Source organism: Lissotriton vulgaris, chromosome 1_1 (genome assembly GCF_964263255.1).
Source record: "Lissotriton vulgaris chromosome 1_1, aLisVul1.2, whole genome shotgun sequence".
NCBI lineage: Eukaryota > Metazoa > Chordata > Amphibia > Caudata > Salamandridae > Lissotriton > Lissotriton vulgaris.
Genome location: NC_141685.1, coordinates 1,324,602,131 through 1,324,627,843, shown reverse-complemented (window position 1 = coordinate 1,324,627,843; position 25,713 = coordinate 1,324,602,131). Strand labels below are relative to the sequence as shown.

The 25,713-nt window shown below is 39.9% G+C and overlaps 1 protein-coding gene across 1 annotated transcript in view; it reads left to right on the top strand.

The window, feature by feature from the left end:
* Positions 1 to 25,713, top strand: part of LOC147749089 (retinol dehydrogenase 7-like) — a 53,253-nt gene that overhangs the window by 18,954 nt on the left and 8,586 nt on the right. The window contains exons 2-3 of the mRNA XM_086966036.1: positions 23,738 to 23,996; positions 25,147 to 25,310. Coding sequence (XP_086822162.1) covers positions 23,738 to 23,996; positions 25,147 to 25,310 — 423 coding nt within the window. The remainder of the gene's footprint in view (positions 1 to 23,737; positions 23,997 to 25,146; positions 25,311 to 25,713) is intronic.

The following is a 25,713-nucleotide window of genomic DNA, read 5'->3' as shown; positions in this document are numbered from 1 at the left end:
TGGAGCTGTGCCCGTGGCTTTTAGGTCAATGCGCAAGTGCATTGACCTAAAATGCGTGTGCACATTACCAAATCGCCGTCTGTTCTCTCAGCCGCACTCCTCCCACACCTTTGAAGTGAAGATTAGCTTCACTTCAAAGGCCCCGGCTGCTTCACACCCTCATTCTGCTCTCCCCGCTCTGTCCCCTCCCCTGCCCGCCGTGTGAATTTCTCCTCCCCCCCTCCCCACAGTAACACCACTCACACACGCAACGCCACTCACACACACAACGCCACTCACACACGCAACGCCACTCACACACGCAACACTACTCACACACACAACGCCACTCACACACACAACGCCACTCACACACGCAACTCATCCACGCAACGCCACTAATCCACGCAACGCCAATCATCCACGCAACGCCAATCATCCACGCAACGCCACTCATCCACGTAACGCCACTCATCCACGCAACGCCACTCATCCATTTGCAAAACCAAAAGGACAAACTCTTCTATTGTGAGACCTATTGCATTTTCAATGCTTGATTCTTTCACTTCCTTATCTATTTTGTTTTCCACAATTATATCCTCTTCCATCTTTTCTTCGGTAAATAAATCTATTAAACAGCATCTCTGGTTTAGTCCCTATAGCTGTCTTTCTTTTAACATTACTCTCTGTTTACTTCCCTTGTACTTACTCCTTTTTTAAAAAAAAAAAAAATTTGCGGTTAGCTCCCGGTTCGCGTACCGGCGAGCGAACCGGAAAGCGAACTAAAAAAAAAATACAGCTTGCCAGAGTGTTACACTTTCTAGCAATTTTTGTATAAAGGGGAGGTAGTTCTGAAAAGAACTTTTTTTTAATGTTTTTGTTGTTTTATATTTTTTTTTACTTTTTTGAACATTATTTGTTTTTTTTGTATTTTTTGAACAATTTTATGTTTTTTTTTGTTTTTTTGAAAGGGAAAGAATAAAAAACAGGCATTGAAAAGGGCTCAACAGGAGCAAAAAAAAGAAAATTATTTCTTGGGGCGTTTAGAGCATTTGTGTTTTTCAAATGCTAAATTAACTAACTTAATACTCATATTGGCACATGAAAATAAGGTGCCGCAATATAAACAAACAATCTTCATATGCACAAAATTTTCCTGGATGTTTGACACTGTTTCTCGTGCCTCTGGCCCTGACAGAGATATATCTGCTGATGTCCTGGCCACAGAAGTTGGAGGGTTGTCTTGCAGGTCACGCATCTCTGCCCGGCTATAATTTAGAGGATGCCACCTCTGCATGTGACGGTGCATAGTATGGTTCCCATAACTATACTTCTTTTCTGTGCCTCTGGATAAGTTCTGCTTGCATATTAGGCACGTCACATAGCGTGCATTAACTTTTTTCTCTCCTGCTGGAAATGAAAAAAACTGCCAAATAAAACTATTTTTATAATGAGATACCCGGGGCAACTCTTCTAAAAATTGTGATGCCTGTTCTTCCTCTTCCTCTTCTTCATCCTCTTCCTCCTCAGGGTTTGCAAGGAACTGTGGAGGTGGTCCTCTCTTCCTATGAGGAGGTGGTGGTGGTGGTGGGGGGGGGTCCACCAGCTGAAGCTACAACTGAAGCCATTTCCCACTGTGCAAAATAGGTCTTCCTTTCACGAAGTTGAAAGTCAGAGTGAGAAAAAAGGTGGGGGCTTTCATCATTTGGGAAAAAAATAGTTCTAAACCAATGAAAAGTGTTATTGTAAGGTCACCTGACCTAGACTTACATCATTAGGAAACCAAAAGTGAAATGAACCAATGAAAAGTTTTATTTACAAGTCACATGACCAGTTACGCTTATGTTACGCACTGCGCGCCGCATCGCTCCCGGGAAGCTGCGTTTCGCGCCTCAGTTCGCGGTCCGGAGCACTTCTGTGTGCGATAACGCGGCGCTTCATAAGACGCATTATGTGGCAACGTGATATGTCGCGCTTCCGCGACTCGTCACGATGTTCATTTCTAACGCGGCAGTTGCGCAAACGGAACATTTACCGGTTAGCGGACCGGGTCGCGGCATCAAATTGAGCTAACGGAAAGCTTCCTGGTTCGCGAACCGGGAGCGAAAAAAAAAATATTTAAAAAAAATGAAACATAAACGTATAAAATATATTTTTGGATTTAAAGAAAAATACATTTTACAGCTACAGATATTAGCTTTTAAAAAACCAATGAAATTCACTGAAAAAACCATAGGTTATAGACCATATATAGTTAGGAATTAGCATTTACAAAACCTTATTTTACTCACACAAAACCATTGAAATTTCATATATAGTTAGATGCACTAACTATATATCGCGCACCCGCAATCTACTGCTGATCATGTCACATATTACATCATTCATGACATGGTCAGTAACATCACTGATGACATCACTGATGACATCTCAAATGACATCACTGATGACATCACTGATGACAACATCCAGTGACTGTATGTTTCTGTAAAGTTAAAATATGTCTTACATATTGAAGAATGAGTGGATGTATAAGTCTCTGGATGAAGGATTTAGTAGGTGCATGACTGACTGTATGAGTGAGTGATGAAATGTGTCTCACTGAGTGCATGGGTTAGTGACTAAACTGTCTTAATTTGTGCATCATTATGTCTGTTGTTCTGTAAACTGCTGCTTATGTTGATCATTTGCTTTATGATTAAGTATATTGGTTAATGATAGGTTGCCCAAGTATTTGTTTGAGAGAGTGAGTGTGTGTGTGGGTGGCTGTGAGGTGTGTTACTATGTGCATAGTTGTGTGAGCAGTTGATTCACTAGATGTATGGGTTCAAATGTGCATGTGGAAACATCTGTATGGGCAGTTGACTGTGTGCATGAGTGTATTGGTGAGTGAATGGATATCTCAGTGCTACATGCCAAAGTAAGTACATATGTAAAACACAGTACATGTGAGAGTTGACATATAAATTACTGTGTATAAGAGCTAGTGAATGTGTGAGTGGCTCTATGGATCATTGAGAATTTGTATCAGGGATTGTATAAGAGAGTAAATATGTGTTAGTATATGTTTGAATAAGTAAGGTGTGAAAAACTGTTTAGTTGAGGGAATGGAGGTGTAATTGATTCTTTGCATGACTGACTAGGTCTGTGAGTAACTCCATGGATGAGTGACAGTCTGTGAGCGTCTATTTACTCTGAGTGTATCTAAGGTTATATTAGAGTCTGAAGAGGTTCACCCTATTATCACATGAATGATGTCATCAGTGATGTGATCAGTAATGGCAAATGAGATGTCATCAGTGATGTCATCAGTGATGTCATTTGAGATGTCATCTGTGATGTCATCAGTGATGTCATCAGTGATGTTACTGACCATGTCATGAATGATGTAATATGTGACATGATCAGCAGTAGATTGCGGGTGCGCGATATATAGTTAGTGCATTTAACTATATATGAAATTTCAATGGTTTTGTGTGAGTAAAATAAGGTTTTGTAAATGCTAATTCCTAACTATATATGGTCTATAACCTATGGTTTTTTCAGTGAATATATATATATATATATATACACATCAAGTGCAAACTGCAACTCCGGTCCCCCAGAAACAGAAAGCAGCACGAATCCCAAAGTCAAGGCAAGTTGTTATTTTATTTGGTAAATGGCAGCAAACGAAACTGACGCGTTTCGGGCAGTTGCCCTTGTTCACAGTCAAACATTACCCATAATGCCTGGTTTTTTAAAATGCCAGTGCACACCATGTGATTTCACTAGACATAGAGAAAATACTACTACGGTATTTATGTGCATCTGAGTACATGGGTTACAATTAGGTACTTCTCATTTATCATTCGCAAAGAAGAGTAGATGTTAATATGACTGAATAAATTCAATGGTTTGTCGCACGATTGTATCTGCATAAATGCAAGAATAAGGTCAAAACAGTATAATATCATTAGTGCAAAGTCGATGTGCAAAATAATGCAAAATGTAAACATTTCACTCAGTGCAAAACAGGCAATTCAGTTATAAAAGTATAAATACTTAAAAACTTCTCAATTCAAAATAAATTGTTATTTATAAAAAACTGCCTTATGCAAGTATTTAAAAAATGCAAAACTGTAAACTTCTACACTCTGTGCAAATTGCAAAATATAGATACTTCTACTGTTAAGACCACATAAATACTATTTACAATCCTGTAGGGACATCTGTACATGATGACAACCCTGTGAGTCATAACCAATTGTTTAGGGACATCTACTAATGATGGCAACCCAGTAATTCTCATTAGTTCACAACCCATCTGGTAGATCTCTATGTTTAAACTTAAATGTGCTGATAACACCATAATATGTTGTGTTGAACTCGAAATGGAAAGTAATATAATCCATTCTTAATTAAGATAGCCCCCAGTGCAAAAATTATATAATTAAAGGAAAAAATGACTGGAAGAAAAAACAATGAGGGAAGGCGAGAAGCTTAACCGGAAACCTCACGGAACAAAAGAGCAACCAGACGGACAGAAATGTTAAGGTATAGACGCATCTGTTTATGATTACATAAACCAACTTATAGGAAATGATATAGGTCCTCCGTGGTCGTCCGACAGCAGACCCGGGGACTTCAACTCAACCCCTTCAAGGACTCAAAGCCAAGTATCTTACATTGGAAAGGCTGTACGAACGTGAGACTAGGAAGTGGTGGGAGGCGACATCGCTCCAACACTACATAGATGTTAATCGGGTGCCCAGAGGATTAAGAATATACACTATCCCGGCATATGAGAACCCGAATCCTAAGTTGCTGGATGAATGGGCGGAGTACACTGCGGCTTCCTCCAAAGGTCTATTGGTCATCCTAGTAAAATTTGTGTGGATTGACCGACAAGAAACTTTGGACCAGATTAGCGATCTCGAAGCCAAAATTGCTGAAGAAGGGGAGAAGGATGAACATGAAGCTTTAAGAGCTGCAATGAAGAAGAGACTGGAATCCTATGAGGGCAAAATAAAACAACGCAAACACCAAAAGTTCGCGCAAGATTACGAGCAAGGGAGAATTCTGACGCTCGCTCGTAAATATGATGCTCCAAGGAGGGATCTGAGAAAGAATCGTCTGAAACAACAACAACAACCTACTACCACACCGGCCACCTCGGAATCGGAGGTATCAGGTGCTGAGCTTTCAGATAACGAGGCACCAGGAGCATCAGGATTAAGTACACCAACGACCTCCCATTTTCGCGAGGAAATTGAACTTGTCAGGCTAGCGTGGCTGAGGGGAGGGAAGGGGAGACCACCCGAACTAGCCACAGGCGCACAAGGAGAGGTGGGGGGCACCCGTCCAAAAAGAGGTGCAAACAATTACAACAAAAAGAAGGAGAACCCAACCCAGTAACGCCTATGCCACTGATAACAGCAAGTGAAACAGAGAACTTGACAATCATCAACCTGACTCCAAAAACGTTGACACCTGCAGAGACAACAGTCCTACAATTAGGATTAACTTTTTGCCCCACCAGCAGCTTCGAATTCGTGCAAACACGAATAGACATTTTCAAACTGGTTAGGAAAATCAAATTACATAAATTTTTCAAACTTAAAAATTTAAATGGAATGGAGAACATGACAATTTCCAACCAGACTAGCATCAATGAAAAGGAGCTGGAACTCTTGGCCATTATGGAAGACCTGAATGTGGAAGGTTCAACAGCAAGCCAAGAAGCATACACTCATCCTACACCCTCCAGCAACACCGTTCAAAAACGCCAACCAAGCCCATTCAAACCAACATCAAAATTTGTTCCACCAACGACTATGGATATGATTGACTTGTTTCATGAACGCGTCATATGTGACCTCAAAAAAATGAGGGAGGACCCATTGGAGAGTACCAGACCATAATGGAACTTGACATTCGCACAAAGGAGTGCATTAAAGAACTTGGAAGCGGACTGAAATATAATAATCAAACCCTCCGACAAGGGCGGCAACGTGGTGCTGCAGACCAGAACAAACTATTGCAAGGAAGCTCTGTCTCAACTGAGCAATCGTGACAGTTACACTCCAATTTCTATGAAAGATTATTTGGAGAGCATCATGCAATATGAAGCACTGACCCGAAAATGGCATCAAAAAGGGATGTTATCGATTGAGAAATTTCAATTTCTGCAGGTTCCTGAACCCAGGCTACCTACCTTCTATCACCTTCCGAAGGTGCATAAGGACCAGTTGAAACCTCCAGGCCGTCCTATAATTTCTTCAATCGGAGGACTGTTAGAAAACATGTCCAAATTCATAGACTTCTATATGTTTCCTTTTGTGGAGGAACTCACCAGCTACACTAGAGACACCAAAGACTTCCTGTGCTACATTGAGGGAAGCCCTTGGGATCCGGATTTCTTGATGGTGACTCTAGATATAGCTAGTTTATATACCAGCATTTCCCATGAACTAGGTATAGATGCTATCACTCAGACTTTGTTGCAGAGACCACACGAACTCAGAGAACACAGTGAGATGCTCATTGAATTTTTACACTTTTGTCTGTTTAACAACATTTTTACCTTTCAGGAGCAACTATATCGCCAACGACGGGGGACTGCCATGGGAGCCTGCTTCGCCCCCAGCTATGCAAATTTATTCGTTGGCTGGTGGGAGAAGCGGGCGGCATGGTCTGACTCCTGTGATCATTGGGTCGAGAAGACCATAATTTGGAGGCGTTATATCGACAACCTCTTATTGGTCTGGAAAGGGGACAAAAAGTCAGTTGAGGAGTATCTCAAACATCTCAACAACAATACCTTAAATCTAAGATTCTCTGGAGAAATTAGCGAGACTGAGGTAACCTATCTTGACGTTAAAGTGTTTGTCAGTGAAAACAAATTGCACACATCACTTTTCAGAAAGCCGACTGCGGGAAACTCAGCGCTTCATGCACGCAGTAGCCATCCAACAAGCCTCAAGAACAGCATCCCCTATGGGGAACTCTTGCGCATTAAGCGCAACAGTTCCAGACCAGATGACTTTTGCCAAGCGAGTGCAGAGAGCCTCAATAGATTCAAACAGCGAGGTTACAGAACAAGGATCTTGAGAGAGGCTTGGAAAAAGGCGCAGAGCAGAGACAGAACAGATCTTATCAAGAACTGTAGAACTGTCACCAACACCAATCGCAGGCTCATTACTAACTTCTCAAACGCTGCAAAGAGCCTGAAGAAAATAATCGTTTCCAATTGGAAAATTCTTAAATCCGACCCGATCATCGGCCGAGACATACCTGCGCAACCATCCATAACCTTTCGCAAGACAAGATCAATAAAAGATCTGCTCGTACAGAGCCATCTAGCACCAGTCAGCAGGGGGATCCAAGGTCTTAAAGGCTTCTATCCCTGCAATAAATGCAAGGCTTGTGCCGATAGCAAGAAAGTCAACAACTATCAGGTACCTGGCAAAAGTGATCCAGTCATGATCAAAAAATTCATGAACTGTCTGGCACCCTATGTCAGACAGTTCTGAGTTGCCCATGTGGCCTCAGATACATAGGCAGTACGAAACATCAAGCTAAGATCCGCATTTTAGAACACCAAAGAGCGATTCAAAACAATGACAGCAGTTACCCAGTGGCTCGCCATTTTCATACACACCATAACAGCAATCGCAAACTTCTGAGTTATTTTTGTCTAGATCATGTTGCTGCAGACTCTAGGGGAGGGGATCGAGAGAAACGACTCAGGAGACCAGAGTCTCGCTACATAATCGATCTAGCAACTAAGACTCCTTTGGGTCTGAACATGGGGGAGGAGTTGAAGGTACACCTGTAAATACTGTACAGAATTGTATATATTTACTGATATATTTTTTCACATAAGCCTCACCTTGGGATTTTGGAGCTCATCAGATATATTGAGAGATAATCTCTATTTACATTGATTACGAGTTCTGTATATATTGTACATATTCATCTGTATATATCACCTTTTTAGTTGGAGTAAGGGAGTATTGGTTAGATTTAAAAGAGATTGAATTGTATATTATACCTTTTGCTTTGGATACATCTATGAATTTGCCCATTCAGGGCTTCATTTTACTTTTTGTAAATAGAAGGGCATTAATCAACTTAAAACATTCGATTCATGTATTAACACGTTGAATTATAACATATTGTTTGTTTTTCCCCGTCAGATACATTTGATTTATCCATGCCACACAATTAATTGTTTTTGCCGCTTTGCTTCAAACTATGTCTGTTAGATATAATTTACCCCACTATATGCTTATATGATATACGGAACCTGATCGAATTTTTCTTTACTATCTTACGCCAGTGAAACTGCCTGATGTAAAAATGGCGTCTTGGTGAGACAATTCCCGCGAGAATCAGTGAGGCGTTATGTGTATATGTTTGCAGCTTAATGGCGGCCACCTGTAACTGACGAAGGCGTACTGCCGAAACGCGTCTTTATCTTTAACTTGTGTGCAATAAAATCCGGCTGGATTTGACCCCTGTGAGTGCAGTTTTTCTGTTTACATTGAACCATATATATATATATATATATATATATATATATATATATATTACCTACTGGCGGTCGCCAGTAGGTATATATAGTTAGGATTTTTTCTCTATGGGATTTTTGAAAATTCTATGTCTAATAACTTTGGCGTTTGTGGACGGAATTAGCTGAAATTTTCAGGAAAATGGAACATTTTGTTTCTGAGCAGCCCCTGACAATTTGGGGGGGGGGGTTTCATCAAGGGGGGTCCGAGAAAAAAGGGGGGTCCCAAAACGCGTTTTTCCCATGTTAATTTCCATAGGGCGGTTGGCCTCACTTTTAGCTCGAACGGCTGAATGGATTTGCACGAAACTTGGCAAAATTGTAGGGACTGTTAGCCCGATGTGCCTTTGCTAGGTCTCAATATATGTGCTCCAGTGGATTTTGAGTAATTTAAGTTCAAAAAAAGATATATATCTGGGCGGAGCCTAACCACACATCTGATCTGATTGGCTGTCAGCACTTCATCCAAGAAGTGTTGGCAGCCATCTTGGGACCAATATACATGATAGCACCTCATTAAAAAGCATTGTAGTTAATAGAGGGTTTTAGGACTTTAGTTACATTATAAATCATTTGTTGATGGTACCATACTCGTTTTAGGAATTGTGGTGGGTTCTAAGGTGATTTTACCATGTGAAAAAACCTTCTGCTGTGATATCATGAATATTGTTTGAAAGAAAACTAATATCTCATGATTTTCCCACAGTGGTTTGGAAGGGGATCTATAAGCTAAACTGAAAGCATATTTTCTGTAAATTCACATTATCTTTCTCAGTCATGTGAAAATGAAGTCTGACATTCTCAGTAAAACATGTACATCCAACAAGGACAGAGACTGTCAGTTGATTCCTTTGTGTTCTACTGCAGCCTCCTAGAGTGTTCTAAAGAACAACTAGAGCGCTAACAGTCCTACTTATTACAAAGGTATGGCACACCTGAAGCCATCTTGACTGGAATAAAGTGGTAACTCTTAAAACATTTAATTTAAAAAGAAACAACATGAGGGGGTATATTTTGCCATAGAAAGTATGATTAGTGCTGCAGAATGAAAAATTAGGGCACATTTTGAGTGACTTCTCAAATCCTTTTCTATTTCATTAAAACATTCTGACATGCAGTCTCCAAAAATGGCCACCAGAGACAAAAGAGCCCAAATGTAGCCCAAATATCACCCAGATGTAGCCCAAGTATAGCCCAATGACAGAATGTCCCAGAGTGTTCTAAAGAACAACTAGAGCGCTAACAGTCCTACTTATTACAAAGGTATGGCACACCTGAAGCCATCTTGATTGGAATAAAGTGGTAACTCTTAAAACATTTAATTTAAAAAGAAACAACATGAGGGGGTATATTTTGCCATAGAAAGTATGATTAGTGCTGCAGAATGAAAAATTAGGGCACATTTTGAGTGACTTCTCAAATCCTTTTCTATTTCATTAAACATTCTGACATGCAGTCTCCCAAAATGGCCACCAGAGACAAAAGAGCCCAAATATAGCCCAAATATCACCCAGATGTAGCCCAAGTATAGCCCAATGACAGAATGTCCCATAGTGTTCTAAAGAACAACTAGAGCGCTAACAGTCCTACTTATTACTAACCCTGGGCGCCCGAATCGGCTACGCTCACGGAGTAGGCGTAGTGTTGCCTCCTCCGCATTTTGCGTAGACAGCGTAGCCGGCTACACTACGCCCACTCCGTGAGCGTAGCCGAGTCGGCCGCCACCCGCCTCCCTCCCGCCCTGCCCTACATACATTATTTAAGCAAAAGAGATTTAAAACATCAAGTTTAAGGCACTTACCGTGTCCGGGGCTCGTCCGGGGCTCCTTCTTGGAATAGCGTCCCATCTTAGATACCAATGCGCATGCGCGGCCACCCGCGCATGCGCATTTCTCGGGAGAAATGCGCATGCGCGGCCGCTCGCGCATGCGCATTAATACCCATGACGGACGCGATTCCAAGAGGGAGCCCTGGACGAGCCCCGGACACAGTAAGTGCTTTAAACTTGCTGTTTTAATGCTCTTTTGCTTAAATAATGTATGTAGGGGAGAGCGGGAGGGAGGTGCGTAGTGGGGCTACGCGGAGTGCCGGGGTGGGCGTAGCTTCTCTCCCACTCCGTGTAGCTCCGCGAAGCCCCACTATGCCCACTACGCCCAGGGTTACTTATTACAAAGGTATGGCACACCTGAAGCCATCTTGATTGGAATAAAGTGGTAACTCTTAAAACATTTAATTTAAAAAGGAACAAAATGAGGGGGTACATTTTGCCATATGAATTATGATTAGTGCTGCAGAAAGAAAAATTAGGGCACATTTTGAGTGACTTCTTAAACCCTCTTCAATTTCATTAAAAAATTCTGACATACAGTCTCCCAAGATGGCCACCAGAGACAAAAGAGCCTAAATGTAGCCCAAATATCACCCAGATGTACCCCAAGTATAGCCCAATGACAGAATGTCCCAGAGTGTTCTAAAGAACAACTAGAGCGCTAACAGTCTTACTTATGACAAAAGTATGGCACACCAGAAGCCATCTTGATTGGAATGAAGTGGTAAGTCTGAAAACACTCAATTTATAAAGGAACAACATGAGAGGGTTAATTTTGCCATAGAAAGTATGATTAGTGCTTCAGAAAGAAAAATTAGGGATCATTTTGAGTGACTTCTCAAATCCTCTTCTATTTTATTAAAAAAATTCTGACATGCAGACTGAAACATGCACTTTGAATACCAGCAGCAGACGTCCCTGGTGAGCAGTAGCTTTACTACAGTGATCTAATGTGCAACTAGAGTGCTAACATTCAGAATTTATGGCAAATGTGTGACACATCTGAATGCCTTCTTGATGGAACCAAAGTAAACAAGCTTTGAAAATGCAATAGATCTCGCCCTCGTTTAAGTTAAAGCCATTCTGTTTGTAATGAGGTGGCTTTTTAGCTTTGCTTTTATTAGTGTTTTTTCAACTTTCATGTAAATAACATGCATCTGTATGCATATAAGTATATGTATGCATTCATTTATGTTTGTATTTATATAGATATACAGATGATATATGTTTATATATGTATGTATATATATATATTCACTGAAAAAACCATAGGCTATAGACCATATATAGTTAGGAGTTAGCATTTACAAAACCTTGAAAATTCACTGAAAAAAACATAGGTTATAGACCATATATAGTTAGGAATTAGCATTTACAAAACCTTGAAAATTCACTGAAAAAACCATAGGTTATAGACCATATATAGTTAGGAATTCGCATTTACAAAACCTTATTTTACTCACACAAAACCATTGAAATTCCATATATAGTTAGTTGCACTAACTATATATCGCGCACCCGCAATCCACTGCTGATGATGTCACATATTACATCATTCATGACATGGTCAGTGACATCACTGATGACATCACTGATGACATCTCAAATGACATCACTGATGACATCTCAAATGACATCACTGATGACATCACTGATGACATCTCATTTGACATTACTGATCACATCACTGATGATATCATTCATGTGATAATACGATGAACCTCTTCAGACTCTAATATAACCTTAGATACAATCAGTGTAAACAGACACTCACAGACTGTCACTCATCCATGGAGTTACTCACACACCTAGTCAGTCATGCAAAGAATCAATCACACCTCCATTTCCTCAACTATACAGTTATACAAACTTTACTTATTCAAACATATACTAACACATATTTACTCTCTTATACAATCCCTGATACAAGTTCACAATGATCCATACAGCCACTCACACATTCACTGGCTCTTATGCACAGTTATTTATATATGTCAACTCTCACATGTACTGTGTTTTACATATGTACTTACTTTGACATGTAGCACTGAGATATCCATTCACTCACCAATACACTCATGCACACAGTCAACCGCCCATACAGCTGTTTCCACATGCACTTTTGAAACCATACATCTAGTGAATCAACTGCTCACACATCTATGCACAGAGTCATACACCTCCCAGCCACCCACACACACACTCAGTCTCCCATACAAATACTTGGGCAGCCAATCAATAACCCATATAGTTACTCATATAGCTACTTATCAACACATGCAACAGTTTACAGAACAACAGACACAATGATGCACAAATTAAGACAGTTTAGTCACTAACCCATGCACTCAGTGAGACACATTTAATCACTCACTCATACAGTCAGTCATGCACCTACTAAATCCTTCATCCAGACACTTATACATCCACTCATTCTTCAATATGTAAGACATATTTTAACTTTACAGAAACATACAGTCACTGGATGTTGTCATCAGTGATGTCATCAGTGATGTCATCAGTGATGTCACTGACCATGTCATGAATGATGTAATATGTGACATCATCAGCAGTGGATTGCGGGTGCGCGATATATAGTTAGTGCAACTAACTATATATGGAATTTCAATGGTTTTGTGTGAGTAAAATAAGGTTTTGTAAATGCGAATTCCTAACTATATATGGTCTATAACCTATGGTTTTTTCAGTGAATTTTCAAGGTTTTGTAAATGCTAATTCCTAACTATATATGGTCTATAACCTATGGTTTTTTCAGTGAATATATATATATATATATATATATATATATATATATATATATATATATATATATATATATATATATATATATATATACGTAATTTTTGTAAATGTCATAACAAGGATATAAATTGCCTTTCCTATTTTGTCATCAGTGCCGTACCCAAATCTAAAACGGGGGGCAACAGGGAACAACAATTAAGACAGCTAGAGACTAAGTTTATCCTTGAACTTGATAGTAAATGGCCACAGGGGTTGAACAATGCAGAAGATATGCACAATTTTCTGTAAATGTATTTATTGTGAGATATTTATGGATATATTTGTTTACAGTAGTAGGATGGTTCTTGGATGTGTTGTTGCAGTCTGCGATCATATGAATATATGAAATGTATCTTCTCTCAAATCAAATTTTTCTATGATCAATGTTGATATTATGTTTTTAGCAAACTTTTAATCTTTTTTATATATTGTTTTAATGGTATTTTTCCGGCTGGAAAAGTATTTTTACTGTTGAAAATATGGAATGTATGTTTGCTATTTAATATAATTATATTAACTTTGATCTTATTATATATAGTACTGCAGTTTATATTTAATATTTAATATTTGCTGATTGTTGCACATATTATATTGCACTTTAGAATTATATTTGCACTTAGGAGATTGTTTGGCACTTGGACACTTTATTCTAAAACATAGTCTGGATTTATCCTTTACAATACCGTGAAAAATGTATAATACATTAGTGAGGTTTTTTCGAAAAGAATAGTGGGAACATTCTTTACAAAGACTCTCCTGTTGGATTTATCCAGTAATTAAGATGAACTAAAATATGTTCTATCTTTGACTAACATTTTTGTATTTATACATTAATTGTTGCTTTTGGATTTTGCTTAAGTTAAAATGCACTATTGTTTTTAACTAGCAATATAAACATGCATTTACGCGAAGATACCTGCTAAAACACGTCAGACACAAAAGTCTGTTGCCTATGTTTATGATCATATGACCAGAAATGCATTTGTGAGGAGGTGTGCACTTTACACGCATATATAAAAAAGTAAAATGGCGCTGTACTTAGCTGAATGTGATCAAGGGCTCTGGTAGCCCGAAACGCGTCGTTGCAGGATGTGATGTGAATAAAACAAACTTCGCCTGAAGAGCTGTGGTGGTCTGAGTTTCCTTCTTCGCTGCAAGTCGGAGGTGGTTGGAATTTCGTGTTGCATATATATATATATATATATATATATATATATATCACTGAAAAAACAAGGGTTACAGGGACGTTATAGTTAGGCTGATATTTCACCTGTACAAAACCAGAGAAATTCTGCAGTTATAGTTAGCTGAGCTAACTATAACTTGCGACCCCGCAATGCACTGTTTATGACCTCACATATTACAACACTCATGACATGGTCAGTGACAACAAAATTCTTGTGGCATAGTGGGGTTCATGTGGCACTGTTGCAAGAATATCACCTGACAGGTGCTAAGAGTATAAGGCTGCAATCCAGATAGAGGGGACAGGTGTAAGATACTTGGATCTCTGCATTGCTTAATTTGAACCAGTGGTTTCTGGTGCTTAGCACCGGCACTTAATCATCACCACCAGAGCTTTTCATGAGCACCCATTAAAGACACATTAATTACTTGGAGAATAAGTGATTTGTCAAGAATCACATGATGTTGAGCCGAGACTTGAACCTGGTTCCTCAGCTCTGAAGTTGGCAGCTCTGGCCATTATGCCACACCCTCTCCCCACTTTCATGGTTAGTACTTGGTTCTGTTTTAGGCGGTGCTAACACATGAAATGGGCTGGTGCAAGCCGCCTCCTGACGAGAGCCTCACTACAGTTTTATAAATTACCCACTGCTTCTTTGAAGCAGTTAGCAAACTGATGGACAGTGAGAAAAGCATGTACTGTTTTAGTGAGGCTGACTGGTGGGCCTGCCATTAACGTTAGTTTCTTTGAACCCAGCATAAATCAGTCAACATAGTATAACTCCACGACCAAAATGCTGGCAGAGTGGATTATTCTTTTCCTAATACCGTGGGGAAAGCTTTAACAGTGTACTTGTTGTTCAGTTGGATTGCTCTTACCCTTCATTCCCACAATTTCAAGTTGTATAAAACTGCTATGGCCTTAGGTGACTGGCTTGGGAATTGGGCATTAGGTGATGCTTGACATACTAAGAACCCACAAACCTGAGACTATTTATTTTGACCACTGATATATAATTTACATGGTAGCCTTCGATACATGGTCTGTTCCAGAAGGGTGTTGCCAGAGAAATAACACAAACTCCAGGCAACTACCATCTTATGGGGAAGAAGACTCACTATCATTTCAACTTGGTGAGTGCAGAGTACGATGCCGAAGGACTTGGCCTTCTGGACATCACTGAGGGAGGCCATCTACTAATATTTGAGGACAGGGCTGGGCAGCATCATCCACATACTTTTAATTGACCAGAATAGAGTTATGTTATGGTATACAAATTTGTAGAGTGCACTATCACCTGGGAGGGTATCCTGGGGCAGAGCAGGTGTGAGTCTAGCAAAACCTAGAGCCTAGATCGACTACTCGAAAAGCCTAGTCTGCAGCTCCTTGTAAATTCATGATGTGAAGAGGAGGCTTTCATGTCTAGTGGCAGGTAATTCAACACTTTTGGAGTGATGTAGAAGAAGGCTTGACCGCCAGATGTAGATTTCCTAATGCACAGGATGTTTGCAAATAGGAGTCTGAACAAGTGAATGTGCCTTGAAGATTGTGATAGCTGATGCTGGGCCAGTGTTTGTAGCTAAAATATGTGGTACTTAATCTGCTATGTCGCTCCGCTGCCCTTCCTACGCTTGCTGCCCCATGATTCTCATGCAACAATAATGGGATACCCTCTGTCTTTTCTGGGCATATCCCTATCATCTAATATGGGCTAAAATCACTCAGTGCCACTTGTAGTGCTCTGAGTTGTATATGCACATACGGGAGACACGTATAGAGTAGTAATTAACAGCGTGAGATACAGCATTCAGTACACCCTGACCTGAGGGCATGATCAAAGTGTTATGGGTATTAGGAATATTCAAGGAGGTTGATCAGACTGGCAATGATTTCTCTAACTTTCCTACACAGACTGACTTATTGCAGTGACCATAACGAGACCTGTAAAGAATTTACAGGGGGTGTATTAGTTTCTCCTACGGGGTTGCAGGTATGCCGCTGAGTGGCAACTACCCAGTAAATAGATCACACGTGGTATCTTTGATTTCCCACAGATATATCCTTCTAATTTGATGCTTGTCTGGTGTATATGTTGATGTAATGTGGTATGTTGTTTCTCTGCAGGTACAATAAACGAGGAGAAATGAGGTGCAATGAAGCCGCTGACCCTAACCCTGATGAAATTGCCACAAAATTTTGTAAGGCAATGAAACATGTTGGTTTTAATTGAGCAGGCACACAGCAAGGAATAAAATAGTATAGCCAGTGTTGCCTAGCTTATTTTTAAACTGGGGGATACCGGGTTTCTACGTCAGATATCAGAACCCCTATAGGGTCATATTCAGAATACACACCACACTTTTGGTGTTATTCTTTCTCTGCACTATCTACTTAATATTTCTTACAGTTGGCAGATGCTAATGATGAGAACCTGAGGACACAGGCGATTACCAGCCTGTAACCTCCCATGGTGTTACTCCCGTGAGGCTCTGCCAACTTTTCCTCATCCTTTTCTCCTCTTTCAGGTCCTTCACACATTGATGGGAGGGCGGACTAGCAGACACAGTACCACATATTTTAATTTAAGTTGTGATCTAGGACATTGAGAGGCAGTTGTGAGAATTAGATCCACTGCTGTGACACTCAAAATTGGGTGTCTCCTTTAAGAGACACATGATGGATCATTGTCCATACATATAGTAGGAGCAGGTCTCTTGTTGTGGTGTAGCTATTGAGTCGGGGGGCGACCTGTTCCTGTTCTCACCCCCTTTGGCTCCTAGTTGAGGAACCAGTGTTTGAAGTGCCTTTAAGGTGTGGGTGATGAGTTTCAATTGTGCTTGTTTGTGTATGGGGAGCCGGTGGAGCTTCTTCAGGTGTGTTATGTGAGTGTTATGGGAAGCTGAGAGGGATTCTGGCCGCTGAGTTCTGAATAGTCTGCAGCCTTCTGATTCGTTTTTTCCTGATCCTTGCATGGAGAGTGTTACCTAGTCCATCTTGCTTACAAACGGGTAGGACTGACTACTTTCCGGGTGCTGATTGGAAGCAATTTGAACATGGGGCATTCATGTTGCAAAGGAAGAGCATGCCTCCTTAGTAGAAATATATTGTTCTTAGATTATGCAGCTTACATAGCAAAGCACCACTGGGAGGGAGATGAGTTGGGTTTAAACCTGAGATCCTGGGGATACCCTTGACAGCAATAAGGGATGTTTGTGGGGATATTCGGCATACGTACAACAGTATTAATGCTATTACTATGTTACCTTATACAATGCTCGAAGAAAATGCATACACAAGGAGATGGCAGCATACTTAGCGGGACTAGATCTACCACAAATGGACCTAGGAGAAAGAGAGGAAATGGAATAACCAATTTTGGGTCAAGAAATCATAGGGGCTCTACTTGACTTAGCTACTGGGAATGTCCCAGGTATGAGTAAGCTCCCACAGGACCTAAGCAGCATGTATCTCAATAAACTAACTAGATAGTGTCCTTGTTGAAGCCAGGAAAATATCAGTTAAATATGACATGACACTGTCCTCTCTTGATCTTGAACCTAGATTGCAAAATTGTGGTTAAAATCCTGACCCAAAGACTGCTTCCTCACATGCCAACGCTTTTTCGTCTATATCAAAAAGGGTTATTACCTGGAAGTAGCACATTACAAAATCTGAGGAGTGTACTTGAAGTAATGGATGGGGCTGTTACAAAAGTACTCCGTTCTGTGCTATTGTCTTTAGACACAGAGAACGCCTTCAATTTCCTGAGATGGCAATATTTGTTTTAGGTCTTGATGAATTTTTGAATTAAATATATAAATATGTTGCTGCTGTTATTTGCCCTGGCAATGAAACCATTTGCTTCCAGGATGTGGCGAGAAGGGTTGGACTGGGGAATTCTGATACTCAAATAGTTTTCTTGCATGTGAATAAACTTCTACTTTATATAACACCTATTAGGATGGATCTGAATCCTATGGTGAATGTTCTACGATGATTTGGAAATATCTCACGACTCAAACTGAATTGGGAAATGTCCTATTTATACCTAATGAAATCAGACATATCAAGCAGTTTGGTGGTAATTGGGGAAGAAATTATTAATTGGCAATCCACTTCCTTAAGATATCTGGGGATGAACCTCTATCACTCCCGGTGGTGTAGGATAGGGGCATTGCTTTTTACAAGTGACCTTTTGGAGATAGCTGCCATTATCTGTAGCTGGGCAATGTTCAAAATGATGATACTCCCCCCGAGTCCCCAGGCTCCTTTATTGTTTTGCTGACACTCTGATCATTGTCCCAAGAAAAACAATTTGGGACATGGCTTCTTCTCTTGCCTGAGGCCATTCCTGTATCCGATGCAAAGTGGACCCAAAGTGTCTCGCAATTTATGATGTCATCTCCAGTTGCGGGATGTTGGAGTCGAGGGATGCCCCACCCTCTTGTGAGGAGATGGAGAATTTTATTAAGGATGGAAGGTTCTTTGGCGCAATGGGTCCAGATGAACTCCCGATATTTGTTATTAAACAAGAGGTTTCAGCATGGGCTTTGTTCTGTGGGTTATACCATCTCCTTGGAAAAGAAGTGTTGTTGTGCCTCTATTTAAAAAGGGTCCTAAAACGTTTCCTTCTAGTTTCAGGCAAATTACACTATTGGACGTGATTGACAAACTGTTCTTCAAGACTATTCTCCTGCATCTTCAGCACTGGGCATTTAGTAATAACCTTGTTCCTGTGGAACAAGATGGTTTTTGTAAGATCTGTGGAACCTTAGATAATATTATGGCCTGCTAAACACTGATAAAGAAGTATCCTGTGGACGAGGGAATGGCCTTTTAGTCTGCTTTTATTGATTTCTCCACAGCGTTTGATATGGTTGACCGTGGGACGCTGTGTAGGAAATTGGTGGCATTGGAGATCCTCACACATTTGATTAGGTTGATTGCTGCTCTGCACTCTTCAACTTGGACTCAGGTTCTGATTGGAGGGAACCAGGGTCTGCCCAGAAAAGTAGAGATGTACAATGGACTGAAGCAGGAGGCTTACTTGCACCCCTTCTTTTCTTCCTTTTCATCCATGACCTACCTTGCAGAGTTTGACAGCCTAAGGGGGGCCCACCATAAATTAGGAACAATGAGCATTGGCTGTCTACTCTACGCTGATGATGATGTTATGTTGGATTTAACCCTGATAGAACTACAGAGGCTTCTCTCAGAGTTAGGAAATTAAGCTGATTAAGTCTTTCTAAAAATAAATATCTTTATGAGTAAAATCAGGGTTTTTAGGTCCCAGGGGTGCAGAATTAGGAAGGGTTTGTACTGGTTTCCGAGGAATGACAAGTTGGAAGTGGTGAAGTTGGATCCATATCTAAGTAGATTTTTTGCTAGCAATTGCTTAAATAAAGATCACATCAGTCAGTGTAGAAGCAAGGTTTTATCTCACACCTGGGCCTTAACCAGACAATATAAGTATTACGGGCAAAGGCCATGTTTTGGCGCTTTATAGCTTTAAGATTCCGCCTTCATGGAGTTATGCCTGTGAGGTAAAGGGTGAGCGGCATTGGTCCTTTTTTGAGAAGGCTGAAGGGCATATTTGGTGCCAAATCTGGAATTAAAATTTTCTGCCGTACCATTGGCATTTCGGCTTGAATTTGGGCTTCTATCTACGAATGTGTTTGCTATGGCTTCTGTTTTAAGGTGGGGGGATAACTTACTGAATAGTGAATCTGGTTCCATCAAAGCTGCATTAAAATATGAAATTGTTTACTGTTGGAAAGAAAGAAGTGCTGTCTTTTCAAACTATATGAAAGCTCTTGGATATGATTAAAATTGGTCAGAATAAGATTGCACCCCTTCCAAAGATCACCTTAGAAAATGTGATTAAAAAATTAATTTATGAAGTGAGCCGGAAAAAAGACATCATACTGTGTGCTCCGCATGCCTGGAACAAAATACTGCTGGCGAGTAGCATTTGTAAAAATCACAACCGTATGTACTATGAAACCTCCCCCATGGTGTGCGCAAAACTATTTTGTTATTAACGTTGAATCTGCTTCCGTTACAAATTATTACTGGATCCTGGGAGGGGCTACCAAGGAAGGAGAGGTTTTGTGATCTCTAGTGGTAAAGTGTTTAAGATTTAAATTATGCCCTTTTTGTATGTCCTCACCTTCATTCATTGTGGCGCCAATTGCTAAGACATTGTTTTTAAAGTACAGCATAAATATTGTAGCCGAGGCCCAGAAATATCTCCTTGTGCCACCAGCAGAAATAATTTGTGCAAATATTTTCTAAATTTTTAAACAATTTTAAATTATTTTTAAAATGTTTGAATTTTTGTAATTTTATAATAACTGTATTTCGTCATGAATTTGTGGAATGTTGCATTTTAGGTCTCAAATACTTTGCATTAAATAAATAAAATTATTGTATCCATTTTGCTTGTTCTGCTGGACGTATTGCACAAACAGAACTACCTTCTTAGTGGTGTATTGTAAAACATTCTGCACCACTTGTTTGTAACATTTATTATGCTTGTTTAGTATTGCGTTATAATGTTTAATATGTTTAGTATTGTGTTATAAAGTTTAATTAATTTGATTGCGCATTTGCACTTTTTTTTGTGCGTAGGACCTATTTTATCTAAATTATAGTATAGTTGTACGCCGATTGGTTTCCTTTTGTATTTCATAATTTTATATATTTACATTGCATAAACTGCGTTAAATAAATCATTATTGTACATTATGTGGGCCTCTGAGTTCCAAATCATAATAAAAATCTTTGAATCTCTTTTGAATGTAGCGTATGTTGATTTACAAAATGGAAATGCAAATACAAAGGTCTATAAAAATACATTACACCCAATAAATGGAAAATATAAATAGCATTTGTAAAATCAATTGATTGGCATTGAACAAAAAGTACATCAAGTGGCTGACTATCAGATTTTAAACACAGAAATTTAAATTTGATAATACAATATTTTGTTTTACATTGACATATTTTTGCTGGGCGATTGATGTGCTCACAAACAAATCAAACTACTCTATTATAGGACATAAAAAGTAATTCATTCTAAATATAGATGTGTATAAGAGGATACACAGTGCATTTTTAGTGTTTCTTCTACTGGCTGGTGTTCCAAAAGGGTGTCTATGCAAAACGATAGATATTGTGTAAATTGCTGACGCTTATGGTAGAGGGAGCCAAAATGACAACCAGAATTTGTATGCAAATTTTGACCAATTGGAGATTATTGTTATTGAGCTCTCCAAGTGTGATGGCCACTGAGAAATTTCAGATTTATAAAAAGTTAGTTTTGTGATGATTTTTTAGGAAGATGTGGCATATTTGAAATCATCTCTGTACGATGGTTGGTCCTTGTTGATAACTAGTTCAGACAGATATGGGGTATTTGAGGGTTGTTCATGGAGATTTAAAATCATTATTGTTACTGGAGAAATAGCTTGTTAACCAGGAAGGGAAGCCAAAGTTCAGGAGACAGGCTCCATATCTCGAAGATCGGGTAATGTTCTTCTTTCTCCAGATTATTGCTATGCATAGGACTGGAGTTTTCCCTTATCTCATCTTTTGATGTTTGGTGGTGTTGGTCCACCTGTCTCATACAATCCCTACTTCCTTTGGAAAGAAACTGTTCTTTCTTAGTTACAGTTTAAAATAGTTGACACACAGTTCTCTCAATAAGTGCCAAATACTTTGTGGGGAATAAAAAATTTTTTCAGGAGAATATTTGTATTTATTTTTAAAACAGAGGCATAGTGAAGATCTGCAACCTTTTCCAGTTTCATTCAAGCAACAGTTTGGCTTTTTAAAATCCTGGATGAGACGAAGTAAAGCACTTCCACCTACCAGCAGGGCAACTGACCGCTCCTTTGCTGACTTCTCCTCACCACTCATCACGTTGCATGCTTTATCACAGACACCTAGTATTACCCTGGGCATCCAATGGAAAACTTAGAGTTCAGTACGATGCAGGGACGATACTCTACCAAGCATTCATCAATTACAGTCTTTGGTGCTATGGCTTGAGATGAATGATAATCCTGCACAGCTATATTTTAAGTGTAGAGTTGGAAAAATGGTTCACTTCTGCATTAGATACCGGTCCACAGTTATCCAGAGTGTGAGACCCCAGGACTCCTAACGACTGATGTCTATGTGACTTTATCTCTTGAAAATGTATTAACGGTAGGTCTTAGGTGGCAAAGTGTATGATTCTGTTTATTGAGTAGAAAGTCATAAGATAACAATGGTACCATTCGTCTTCGCTCTGTTAACATTGCACAAGATGCAGAGTGTTTTGAACTTAGTGCTTGACTCCACTATGGACCATTGTATGAATTTTCATCACTTTGAGGACTGTTTCACATTGTTATGTTTCTGCAGAGTGTAACACAGCCCTGTGACCCCGCTTTGAAGTCTTTGCAGTCAATCAGTAAATCATTCTCTTAGGACTATGTAGACCACAGCATTGACCTGTGGCTCAAATGGAAGATCTATGTCAGATTACTACGTTTTTGTGGCATGTCTTTTAAAGATCCTAAGCTGGTATGTTAATTGAAAGGACATGAAGTTTGGCTCTGGTATAGCAGATAATGTTCTTTATAATTCATAGATTTATACAATCCAACTACTTACAATTTTTTTCAAGTCAGATGGGGATTTGGTGGTCATTGGAGTCAATCTGAAAAAGGTAGTTGGCATTGCTGTAGCACCTGTACTAAAAGTAGGAGTACAGGCTACTGGCCAAAAGATGGGAAAGGAAGGGACATTGAGCAACTTCACACATCATAATTAATGCAGATAATTCCTCATATCAGGGACAAAAAAAACGACGACCATTACCAGATGAACGAGAAGAAACTGTGGAGTTATTTGCGAAAGAACAAAAAATTGCATCTGGTCATATGCCATACTCTCCTAAAAAATGCTAAGAAGCATAACCAGGCAATTGATTTATTTTTTCTTTAAATCAGCTTCCATCAGTAAATGAGAAGAGATTAACTACAAATTATATTTTGATAAGATAGAGACAGTGATAAAATGGGCAGGTTTGTATTCTTGCTGTGGTTTGAGGTTTGCTACATGATTAACAGGTGCCTTCCACCTTTTGTTTCCTTTCACAGTAGACAGAAAAAATACAAATGGAGAATTTGCACTGCGATCCACTTATGCTTACTGCAGAACTTTTTGTTGTCGTTGTCCAGCTATAAATGGATGTCTCAAGCAAGAAGCTTAATCCGCCTAAACCAAGGGCTTTCCCACTCTTTTTTACTATTTCCTAAAATAATTACCTTCCTTCAGTGTGGGTATAAAAGATTCAAGGGTATAAATGCTTCACTCTATTATTTTGTTCTTTTACCAGGACTCTGGGGTCTCGTGAACAATGCCGGTATGGGCTTCCCCATGGCACCCAATGAGTGGTTGACAAAAGACGATTTTGCAAAGGTGATCGACGTGAACTTGTTAGGCCTCATCGATGTGACCCTCAGCCTGGTGTCCCTGGTGAGGAAGTGCAAGGGCAGGATTGCCAATGTGAGCAGTGCTTTTGGGAGGATCGCACTCGTTGCCGGAGGGTACTCCATTTCTAAGTATGGAGTGGAGGCTTTCTCTGACAGCTTGAGGTAAGGAACACATTGCTGGCATGGCCATCCAGTCAAATGACTGACATGAGTTTGGAGGAAAAAGTTTTTTTAACCTGTCATCTTTTTACAACTGCGTTGACCAAATTGTGTCAAAATTAAAATAAGACACATTTAAAAAGAAAAAAACATGGATTACTTCAGATTAGTTGCTGCCCCTATATAAAGACATTACATACGTACTTAAGCCCTCATTTATGGATCGTGAGGCTATACTCTGTTCTGCCAGGGCAGCAGAGGGATGTTCTTGGCTGCCCTGGTGGATTTCAGCGTGCCTTATTTAGAGACCCGCACCAAGATCTCTGTGCCCTCAGAGGAGAGATACCATGGCGGCCCCACTGAAAGCCCTGAAGGCTTGTTGTGTGGACAACACCTGCACAGAAAACTTCTTTGTTTTTGTAAATAAAAACTTACCAAGCAGAACATTGTTTTGAAAAACAAATAAGAAATGCCGGGAGTTTTCTCTAAGTGTGCGGAGGTAATTTATTTGCTATCCTGTTTGGAACAGCCAGGCTTTCCTTGGTGGCCCCGAACAAGTGAAAAATAAATCAGAACATCCAGCTTAAATATGTTGAAAGGACAAAGGAACTTTGGCTGGTCGTCCAATGTCAGTCGAGCCAGTGGTCAAGGGTTTCTGAGGGCGAACCCAGCAGAAGCATCTCAGGTAGAAAAATGGCAGCTCCCCGAGCAGAAATATGGTGAGGACCTACAAGTTTGGCATATAAGCTACTCCACAACTTCTGTGCCTCAGTACAGTGTCCACAAACCTCTAACTAAGACCATATAATCCCCCATTCAACTTTCCAGTGCTCCAGCAAAGCCCCTTTCTCTTCCATGAAAATGCTACTCAAGAAGATTCGGTAGAGATGTGAGCCTAATAAGGTGTACAGATCTCGAGAGTAGGTATTTTAGATGGAAACGGGCATACGTTTCATAACATGGAATTTATTTCACTTGAGATGTTTCAATGTTACTGAGATTTTAAAATGGAGTGTTCCAGCAGCAATGTGACCCTGAGCATTACATTCTCAGTGTGTGGTCTTATGCTTGCAGTGCTTGTTTTTTTATAGAGTGTCTTGCGATTCAGAACCATTCCTCAACCTTTTTCTGCGTGTTCTGTGTCAATCATTAGGCGTGACCTCAAGGCATTTGGCGTTAATGTCTCAATTGTGGAGCCTGGCTGCTTCAAGACTAATTTTTCCACCAAGCAAATAGTGGAGGAAAGTTTACATGCCGTGTGGACCCGTGTGCCGAACGATGTCAAGGAGAGCTATGGACAGCAATATTACAACACCTGTGAGTTCCTTGGTCATCTATTGTGGGTTGGGGAAGGCATCTGTAGGAGATCTATTGACTTACTGTTTTACATTCATTTTCTCATAAGAGTATTAAAATAACTATATCCCCTTGTTTATGAGGGGTGTTACATATATGTTTTGAAATTCAATTATCACATTGCTGCATCTAAGAACATGCAACTGACTTTTGGATCTAATAGCAAAGTTATTGCGGTAGGGTAGAACAGTGTTTAAGCTGTACAATTTATTGGCAGAGTTAATGCCGCGGCAAGTATTGGTGTTTGTACTGTAGTATGCAGTGTTGTCTGTGCTCTACGTTGCAATAGCAAAGTTAGAACTGTAGGATCCAATAGCCTGGTTACTTGCCAGTAATCTTCATTACTCCGAGTCAAGTTCTTCCC